Source organism: Cucumis melo, chromosome 6 (genome assembly GCF_025177605.1).
Source record: "Cucumis melo cultivar AY chromosome 6, USDA_Cmelo_AY_1.0, whole genome shotgun sequence".
Lineage (NCBI taxonomy): Eukaryota > Viridiplantae > Streptophyta > Magnoliopsida > Cucurbitales > Cucurbitaceae > Cucumis > Cucumis melo.
Genome location: NC_066862.1, coordinates 31,657,453 through 31,669,160, shown reverse-complemented (window position 1 = coordinate 31,669,160; position 11,708 = coordinate 31,657,453). Strand labels below are relative to the sequence as shown.

The window sequence follows — 11,708 nt, the reverse complement described above, 5'->3', positions numbered from 1 at the left end:
AAAATCCATACCCACATTCTCAAGTCTCTCTTCAATTCATACTTTGATGTCTATACATAGAAAATTTTCTCATTGTTCAACAAATTTTCTTGGCCCTTGTCATCAACACACAAAGTATAAGAATTGCAAAAGAAGAAAAGGAGTTATTGTAATCCAATTTGTCAATTGAGAATTTTAATCTATATTATGTTTATGAAATCAAAATCCAAACTACTAAAATGGAACGAAATAGAAAGAGCAGCTAATTGGCACATTGAGAGGCATTAAGCTCTGCATATGTGTTTTTCATAAAATAGCTCATAAGAAGAGATTATCTCTTTGGTCGGGTTGATACAATAATCATACACATCAGTCTTAGTACACAATCTCAACTACACTATTGATCTTCTCTTTTCAAGCATACACAAAATATATCTAACTATGTCAAAAGGTCTTTAATAATTAACCACATGATCATGAATTCCAACACCTTTCATGATTGATGATTCCATCTCTCCTACGAACAAATTTTGTTCTTTAGTTTTTACTTCACCCATGCCATATATACTTTTGAATAAATCCAATACTATGAGAAACTGGTTTAGACTTCAATTAATATTAAATACCCACCTTTGGAGGCATCTCAATCTCTTCAATCTCAACTTCAATAGAAATATTTTCTAACTTAATTCTAACAATTATAATTTCCCTTAGAGACCTTTTTGGTCAATAAAAAAAAAATTAAACTATGAGAAATTAGAGTTACAAAGCAAAGAAAGCACCAATGGTAGATGTTGGACAAAGAAGATAGGAGAAGATTGGTTTTAAAGAATGAAGAAGGAAAAGAGAAAATCAAAAGAAATCATATATGTATATATGATCGCAGAATAGAAGAAGGAATGAGTTATGTGAATTTTTGTATATATTTTTAATTAAAATAAACTAAAAACAAAATCTTAGTTACACATGTCAAATCTCTGATCTAAAGTGACAGACACCACTTATTTTTGCATATCAACCACTTGTCCCTATTTTTAGTATTGCATTCTATATGATCTACATGTGTATTCATTTTACTTTTCTCCAATCCCTTTTTCTTAATCTTTCTCATGACAACACACAAAATAAGATCTTTTGAGCTTAAAAGTGAATCAAATCAACACAACAATTAATCACTTTTAATTACAATGAAAAGTTTGTTTATTATATATCAATAGGTATTTGCTTAATTATTTGAAAAACATAAACATAAACACAATTTCTTCCCAACTTAATTTTCAAAATACAACCACTTTATCTCCTAATTAATTTCTTTATAAAAAATTTAAAGGAAAAAGAAAAGGTGAATCCAACTTAAAATTTGATATTTTATACCTTAGAAAAATCATCCTAAATTATAAAGAACAAGAAAAAAAAAAACCCATGTGGGAGAAGAAAATAGAGAATAAAAGAGCAAAAGAGCAAAAAAAAAAAAAAAAAAAAAAAAAAAAAAAAAAAAAAAAAAAGAAGAAGAAGAAGAATGTGATAGAAAAATCTTAGACCATTTGAATTTTTAGATTTTCAATTGAATAAATTAAAAGTAAACCACTTAATTACACATGTCTACATAGTAGAGTCAATTACATACGTAAACATTATGCTTTGTTTTATAAAAGAAAAGAAAATTAACATTATATTATATTATACCCACCTTTCAAGCTATCTCTTCTCCTCAATCTCAACTACGATGTCCATAAATAGAAATTAATTCAACAAATTTCCATAGAACCCTTTTTGTCAACCAAAACAAAAAAAAAAAGACTGATTTAGATCGTTCCAAAGCAAAGATTAAACCACCAATTGTAAATATTCAACAAAGAAGATAGGAATTGTAATCCTAAGTTTGTCGATTTGAAATTATCTATCCAACAAAGAAGATAAGAGAATATTGTTTGTTTTTATAAAGAATGGAGGAGTAAAAGAGAAACTCAAAGGAAATCACATGTATTGATCATAAAAGAGAATGAAGAATAATGAGAGAATATATATATGTTGATTATTATTTGAATTTTGTATTTTTAATTAAATAAACTAAAAATAAACACTTAATTACACATGTCTTATTCACTTTTTTAAGAGACAGACTGACTCATTCCTTTTTGCATATCAGCCATTTGTCCCTTTTTCTAGTATAGGTATTTCATATGATCTAACATGTGTGAACATTTTACTTTTCTCAAATCCCCACTTATGATAACACAAACAATATGATCTTGGTTGGAGCTTAAAAATGAAGAACACAACAGTCACTTTTAATCCTATAGGTAAACTTTGTTTCCATGTTCAAATCTTATACATAATCTATTTATCCTAAACACTATTTGTTTTGTTTTCTATAAAATAGAAAATAAGAGAGAAATGGGGAGAAAGAAAGAGATTTGTTTTATAAAAGAAAAAAAAAAAAATCAATACCCACCTTTTAATTAAGTCTCTCTTGATCAATGCCTACCTTGATGTCTATACATAGAATTTCTTCATCATTATTCAACAAATTTCCTTGGCCCTTTTCGTCAACATAAACTATAAGAAATTACAAAAGAAGATAGTATTTGTAATCCAATTTGTGAATTGAAATTTAAAAAAATTTAAAAAAAAGTGACTTTAAAAAAAAAATTAGAGCTTAAAAATTTTAAAAAAAGAAAAAAAAAACACTCACCAGCCACTTTCCTTTTCTCTAGTATATACATTTTATATGATCTAAGTATAAACATTTTACTTTTCTCCCATTCCAATTTCTTATCCCTCCTCATGACAACACAAAGGATAAGATCTTAGAGCTTAAAAGTGAAGAACACAACAATCACTTTTAATTAGATAGGTAAACTTTGTTTTCATGTTCAAATCTTATATATATATATATATATATATATATATATATATATATATATATATATATATATATATATATATATATACATACATACATACATAATGTATCTATACTAGAGGCTATTGGTTTTCTATAAAATAGAAAATAAGAGAGAAATGGGAAGAAAGAAAGAGATTTGTTTTATAAAAGAAAAAGAAAATCAATACCCACCTTTTAACTCTCTCTTGATCAATTCCTACCTTGATGTCTACACATAGAATTTCTTCTTCATTATTCAACAAATTTCCTTGGTCCTTTTCATCAACACAAACTATAAGAGGATAAAGAGAAGATTGGTTTTAAAGAATGAAGGAGGAAAAGAGAAATCATATACATGATCACACAAGATATCTAAAGATTGAGTTATTTGAATTTTGTATATATGTTTAACTAAATAAACTAAAAAACAAATCCTTACTTACACATGTCAAACAACTAATTATATATTAGATTGTGTAGTTATATGTGGCTGATTCACTCTTAAGTGACAGACACCTTTTGCATATTAACCACTTGTCCCTTTTCAAGGTATTGCATTCTATATCATCTACATGTGTATTCATTTTCCATTTTTTTAGCCTTTCTCATGAAAACACACAATAAGATCTTTGGAGCTTAGAAGTGAAAAAGATAACATAACAATTAATCACTTTTACTTCACACACACAAGATTTTTTTTATAGAAGAAAAAAAGAATCCATACCCACCTTTTCAAGTCTCTCTTCGATTCATACTTTGATGTCTACACATAGAAAATTTTCTCATTGTTCAACAAACTTCCTTGGCCCTTTTCATCATCAATACACAAACTATAAGAATTAAAAATAGAAGAAGGGAGTTATTGTAATCCAATTTGTCAATTGAAATTTAATCTATATATGTTTATGAAATCAATATCCTAACTACTAAAATGGAACGAAATAGGACTAGTTTGTTTAAACTTTATTTTACTTAATTAATTAATTGAAGACATAAACATAAACACAATTTCTTAACAACTTAATTTTCAAATCACAACGAATTTATCTCTTAATTAATTTCTTTATACAAAAATTTAAAAGAAAAAGATTTGTTTTATATAAAAGAAAAAAGAAAATTAAAATTATACCCACCTTTCAAGCTCTCTTCTCTTCAATCTCAACTACAATGTCCACATATATAGAAATTAATTCAACAAATTTTCGATAGAGGACGACCCTTTTTGTCAACCGAAAAAAAAACAGACTATAACTTAGATCGTTACAAAGCAAACAAACCACCAATTGTAGATATTCAACAAAGAAGATAGGGTCGATCCTAAGTTTGTCGATTTGAAATTATATATATATATATATTTGAAATTACATATCCTAGATAAGAGAAGATTGGTTTTAAGATAAGAGAAGATTGGTTTTAAAGAATGGAAGGAGTAAAAGAGAAACTCAAAGGAAATCACATGTATGATCATAAAAGAGAATGAAGAATAATGAGAGAATATATATATGTTGATTATTATTTGAATTTTGAATTTTGAATTTTGAATTTTGTATTTTCAATTAAATAAACTAAAAATAAACACTTAATTACACATGTATTCACTTTACTGATTCACCTTTTTTTTTTTTTTTGCATATAAGCCATTTGTCCTTTTTTCTAGTATAGGCATTTCATATGATCTAACATGTGTGAACATTTTACTTTTCTATAATTCCACTTATGATGGAGCTTAAAAGTGAAACACACCAGTTTCCATGTTCAAATCTTATATATAATGTATCTATCCTAAACACTATTTGTTTTCCATAAAATAGAAAATAAGAGAGAAATGGGGAGAAAGAAAGTGATTTGTTTTATAAAAGAAAAAAAATAAATAAATACCCACTTTTTAAGTCTCTCTTGATCAATGCCTACCTTGATGTCTACACATAGAATTTCGTCAACATAAACTATAAGAAATACAAAAGAAGATGGTATTTGTAATCCAATTTGTCAATTGAAATTTAATTTATATTCATCTTTATGGAAATCATCCTAAATAAGAGGAGATTAGTTTTATAGAAAAGAGAAATATCCCAACTACTATCAACAACTTTCTCTATTAATACATAGAAATTTTTTCCAAAATCATCAACACTCTTCCACTCCAAATTTTTTTTCCCCTCTCAAATTTTCTCTTTTGATTTACTTTCTATTCCAAACGTCCAAAATGACAGCAATAATCCAAAACTTTAGCTTACACAAACGACGATCAAAAGAAAGAGAATGGTAATTCAATTTGACTGAAACATTTTATATCTGTATGCAATCATTAATTTCTAAATGAAGGCAATCATTAATTTCTAAATGAAGAAAATACTGGTTTTATACAAAAAGAGAGAAATTACAACAATAAAAGTAGCTTTTTCTCTAAATTAGTTTGTCTTTTTTTTTTTATCATACACATATGTTTTATATATTCTTAATCGTTTATCTGAGTTCATTATGAGATGATTATTTCTTGGTTAGGTTGATATTAGAGATAAAGTATATAACAATGGAGGTAAAAGAAAGTTAAGACATTGCATTTTCCTAAATAAAATTTACATGTTCTCACCATGCAAGAGAGTTTTTGGAAATTACAAAAATTTAAAAAGTGAGTGAAAGAAGTTAGCAAAGACTACCTTGCAGCCACACAAACCATCATCAAACCTTTTGATCATCATATTTATTCATTATATGTAGCCTTTCATTTCAAATTAGTACGACCCTCTACTTCAAACTCATATCAAAGCTGGCTGCCGTTCCCTGCGCTCGGCCCACCGCCTCCGCCTCCACCATAGTATCCACCCATTGCATCGAACATCCCCGCTGGGACGTGCCCTATCTGAAACGCCTGCCCGTATGGCGATATCATCCCCACTTGTGGCCCATAATCCACATTGCGCCTCAAGATTGGTTCAGTGCGAATTCGGTCACTCTCTGACTCCCGATAGCGGTTAAGGAAAACAGTTAGCGGTTCTATGTAGTCGTCGAAACCTAACTTCCCCATAGCCCAAAGGACATCCTCCGCTGTCACGGTCTTGCGTTGCTCCCGCTGGCATCGTTCGTTCGCCTCGCCAGTGATGAAGCTAATGTACTCCGACACACATTCTTGGATGGTCTCTTTGGCGTCGTCGGATATCTTTGCATGGGAGGGTAAAATCCGCCTCATGATTCGTATCACATTAGCAATGGGCATGTATTGGTCTTGTTCTCGCACAACGCATTGTTGGTTTTGCTCATTATTGTTTGCAGTGGCGGCGACCGAGAGGGGGCTGGTAGCTGAGGAGTTGCCAGTGGCGGTTCCTCCGTTCGAGAGATGGTGATTGCTGTTCGGAGTGTTGTTGATGGAGGTTGCCTTGTTTGGGGTCACCATCATGTTCAGTGCTAAATAATAAGACAAATACTTCAAATTCAGATTCATCAACAGAATATAATTAAATAAAACTAAGGTTAAATTTAGGGTTTATGATTTAGGGCAATTTTTTTAAAAAAAAAAAAAATCATCCCCAACTCCAATAATTATTTTTATGTTATACAATGTTTAAGAGATTAAATCAAGAATAAAAAAATGATAACTGCCAAAATAGGATATAAATAGGTATGTAGAAATTTCAATTTATTAACATTAACATGAATTAAAAAAAAATGTTTTTCTTTTTTTTTTCTATTTATTATTTTGTAATACATCATTAACTTTAAGTAATTAAAATAAGAAGGAAAAATATTAGGATCTCTAGCAAAATGTTACACTTTTACCCCTAATTTTTTTAGTTTAATTTCTCTGTGGTCATTAGATTTCAAAATATTAGATTTCTCAATAATTTACACTTTTAATATGGATTCTTTCTCACTTCGTTGGTTTGAATTTTTAATTAATTTCAACAATGATAAAAGAATCATAAAAACTAATTTACTTTGTTCTAAATTTATTAATAGATATTAACACAAATAATTGAGATTGAGTAATAATTAAGTGAAAAATAAAGGTAACCTAAAAGGATGAAATTGAAAGGAGAAAAAAAACTAAAAATTTAAGATAAAAATGCAGCATTTTAAAATTGAATAGGTAAATAATAATAAAAATAAAAATTGAAGAGAAGAAGAAAATAACAAATTGACATAAAAAAAAAATATATTGGGAAAAATGAATTATCTAGAAAAAAGAGAAGGGAAGAAGCGAAAAAGCGACAGCGAATAGGAAAGAGGAGTGACACGCACACGCAGCGAGGAAAGCGAGTGAAGAAAGTTGGTAGTTAGTTTCGGTTTCGGCAAAAATTTTATTTTTAATTTATTCCTTTTACTGTTGGATTGGCCACGTCGTCCACACTGCCAACTCACTCATTTCTACTAATAATAATAATAATAATTAAAATTTCTTACTCCTAAGTGTAATTTAGGGTTTTGAATACAAATGATGTTTTAATTTGGAAATCTAACTATATATTAATTAACCTTTCCTTACTCTCAAAAACAAAAGCAGTACTCATCATCGAATTAACAAGCCAAAATAAATCTGTATAGAAGGAAGATCTACAACAATTTTGTATAGCTCGACACAAACAAATTATTTCTCTAATACAATGAAAAATGATATCCATCGATTGGGACAGTCTCATGTTAATAAATAATCTTTCTTCATGCAACGACACACACTGTGTGTGGGCTCCACACCACCATACACTCATAAGGAGAAAAACACAAAGTAACCCTTCATCTTCCTCTCTCTCTCTCTCTCTCTCTCTCTCTTTCTTCCACAAAATTAAACCACCAACCCCATTCTCCTCTCTCTAGCTCTCTCCCTCTAGAATCAACCAAAAAAGTAAAACCCTTTAAAACTAAAACTATGGGCATGACCTAATGAGAGAGAGAAGAAGAGGAAGAGGAAGAAGAGGAAGAAGAAACAGAAAATGATCCCATTTTCATTTAAACTTTTTCTTCTGTTTTCTCTAAACCAAAAACTCAAACTTTTACATATACATGCACCACATCAAACACACCTAAAAACCCTTTAAAATTCTCAAGATTTACACACTAATGAAATGATCCAAATGAAGAGATCTATATATGTTTTGATACATGCAAACAAAAAATAAATAAATAAAACAAAAAAAGGCATATAATTAATTTCTATATATAAAGAATAATATTTGCATGCAAATAAGAAAAAGAGGAGAAGGCTAAAATGGGGATATTAATGAGAAAAAAAAAATACCAGAAGTTGGTTTGGGATGTTGTCTTTTATAACTATGGAAGCCATCTCCTCCTCCTCCTCCTTGTGCAGTTCCTCCACATTCCATAATTGCCCCTTCTTCTTCTTCTTCTTCTTCTTCTTCTTCTTCTTTGTTAATGTTCTTTTCTTTAAAAAAGATTTCCTCTCTCTCTCTCTCTCTCTCTCTCTCTCTCTCTCTCTCTCTCTCTAAAAGAATGAAAGAAATTAGCAACGGAGAGATTTATAGAGGAAAAAGAAAGAGAAGCTAAGTGTGTTTTTTTGAATATTTATTGCCGGTTGAAATTACCTGTTGTAGGCGGTGTCCGGTCAAATCCCTGGCGTTTTACTTTTACAACAGATGAGAAGGGCATTGGTAATCACGACACCAATTCAATTGGTCTCTCTCTTTTTTATTTCTTTCCTTACATTTTTATTATTACTAATGTTATAATATTATTTTTTAGTTCCTTTTTTTAACATTGTGAGTTTGTACCATTTTAGTTTATATATTTAAGAGCCATTCGTACTTGATATAAGTTTGTACTATTCAAGTATATAAAAGTTATAAGATTGATTTTTCCAAATAATTAATTATTCTACTAATTAACTTTTGCAATCAAATTTGAAATTTTAGTTATTATTACTGCATTTTCAATACATTTTAAATTTAGTGTGTTTTGACAGAAAAAAAAAAAATAACCCTTCTAACTCAATTACTCAAATATAATATTCTCTCCCAAACGCATTCAACCTTAGCTAAATCATATTTGGCCTATGGTACTGTTTAATTCCTATGTCTGCCGGTAAGAAAAGAATAATAATACATCTTAAATTTAGTAGAAAAGATATTCAAATTTGTTATAAAATAATAATTTTCATGTTAATATATATTTTTCATGAAAATTCTAATCAACAATCTTTTTCTAAAAACTTTTTTAAATAATTAACAGTAAAATAATTAAACAATAGGAACTAACGAAAGCGAACATAATTTAATTGACATATGAGATCTCGTTTGTATTTGAAAAAATACAAGCTAGATCGGAACAAAGTTGATGGACGAAAATGTTAGTTTAAGGAAATTGTTGTCAGTTAGTTTTTATATTATTGTGTGTTTTAATTTGCATTTGGAAGCTTTATTTTTTGGTGTTTGCATGCACAATGGCAGAGCCTCGATTCGCTGTTCCTCTTCTATGCTTACTATTTTACTACCAACCAATCACATTATTCCTTTTCTTTTCTATTATTGTTTATTTTCTTCTTTTCGTTTTTTTCTAAAAAATCTATTTTGATGTTTATTACATATACAATCGTTGGCTTGAGGAGGTTTAATTATTTTATTTGAGGGAATGTTCAACTTTGTATCTTCTTCAATTTTGATTTTTAAACTTTTAGAAACGTACGTTTTAGAGTTAAAGAGAACATCTTTTGTCATTGTCATTATGATTCTAGTAACTTTCTAATGGAATGATGAAGTTACTTCTATTTGTAGATTATCATTCTTAAAAATCTTTAAGATTTTAACTTTTAATTAGAGATCGATCCATATGGTAAATTGATTGTTTATAATTGGATAATTCAAAATGCCACTTTACCTACTTTACCTTCTAAGATTTTGATCGTCGCTATTTTGAAGAATTGTCATTCTACTAATATAAGTCGTTGTAGTTGATTTTTTATTATTATTATTATTATTATTATTTTTCCTTGATATGGATATGTTAACAACAATATGGCCGTTATTTTATTTTATTTTATTATACTTAATGTTCTTCCGATCTACTTCAAGATTCTATTATGAAAAAAAAATAGTAAAGGGTGGAAAAGCCGAGGAGGGAATGAGAGAGATTTGAGTTTTTGAGAACAAAGAAAAACAAACTTAATTTTTAGGTTTATTTGATAATTATATTTCTATGCCGAAATATAATGAATTAGCAAGATTTCTTAGTTATTTATCAATTTAAGTAATACGTCGAATTTAAATCCTAATCATCTTATAATTATTTGGCGTTAAAATTTTGTTTACTAAATAGATGACACATGGATTACAAATAATAACAAAGAAGTAGTTCACTAATGTTAAAACAAAACAATGTGTTTCCAAAAACCATACATACATATAATTAGTGCTTTTCGAACTAATTAATTAATTAACTGCTTTTTCAAACAGAAAAAGTCATCTCGAAAAATTACTTCATTACCAAAGTAAAGCCAATTTGGTTTTGAATGTTATTCATTGACCATAAATTTTTTAAAAAAGAAAAACCCATGAATATATATAATAATATTGATACCAAATGAATAATGTTTAATATTTTGAGATTAATTAATGAAGTGGGCAGAATAGAATATGTTATAGTAACAAATTGAAGTTTAATTCCTTTCTCTTTTTGTTGAAATGTCATAAATGGAAAGAGAGTGAAGAATTTATTAACAAAGATTTGAAAGACTTTATATATAACACATAATTATGGTTTTAGCCAACCTCCCTAATTTAGCTCTTTTTCACAACTTCCATTCCATGCATGCTTTGATCTTCCCCTTAATTTCTTTTTTATTTTTCATCTTTCTTTATTAAATATAATAATACTACTCTATATATTATTTTAAATCAATAAGAACATAAAATAATTTTCTCTATTTGTATCACCATTTTAATTTTAAAATTATATATATATATATATATATATATATATATATATATATATATATATATTTTAATTAGGGAAGTAGAATTAATAAGTTTAATTTTGAATAAATCCATGAACTTAATTATAAATATTTATAATTATACATTAATTACACTCTTTAAAATTTAACTACACCTATTTGATGTAAATATGTAAAATACAAACTCATATACAATACAACTCTAAGTTTAATGTTTAAACTTGTAATTTAATAGGTGGTGGATTTTAAAAAATATCTAATAATAGATTTTATATATGTTTTAAATTTTGTATTTAACGAGAGTGATAAAATTTACCTAAGTATATTTTAATATGTTTTTAAAAGTTTCAAACTTTGTATCGATTTTAATGTATTGGAATATATATTTTAGGTTAAGACGTCGGTACAATTGATTTTACAAATATATAGCAATTAGATTCAAAGTATTAACCAATATATAACAATATTTATATATATATATATATATATAAACAATAACAAAATCAGTCAACGTCGTCTATTAATTATAGAAATCTATTATCAATAGACCATATTCCAAATACTGATATATCACTGATAGACCATAAAAGTCTATCAACAATACAAGTTTATCATTGATAGACTGGATTATATTTAGAATTTTTTAAAAATATTACTATATATTTGTATTATCATCTCTAAAATTATTACCATTATATATGATTACCCTAAGTCGACTAACATACATAAGCCCAAGGCTAAATATTTAGGGCATGTTTGGGGCTAGGAGTGGGCTATAAAATACTAATAGCTCACTCCTTGTTTGAAGAATACTAATGCCCCACTCCTTGTTTAAGGCAAGGTTTAGTTTTATTTGAGGATTGACATTGGGATTAAGATTTAAAATAACCCACATGGGTATTTGTTTCAAGAGTTGGGAAGTTCGTCTACCAACTTTCAAAC

General features: G+C 27.8%; 1 protein-coding gene across 1 annotated transcript; it reads right to left on the bottom strand.

Moving 5' to 3' along the window:
- Positions 1–5,570: 5,570 nt before the first annotated feature.
- Positions 5,571–6,263, bottom strand: LOC103491142 (nuclear transcription factor Y subunit B-9). Its single transcript, XM_008450969.2, has one exon. It carries the CDS (start codon positions 6,261–6,263, stop codon positions 5,631–5,633), a length of 633 nt encoding a protein of 210 aa, XP_008449191.1. The 3' UTR covers positions 5,571–5,630.
- Between the last annotated feature and the right edge of the window lie 5,445 nt (positions 6,264–11,708).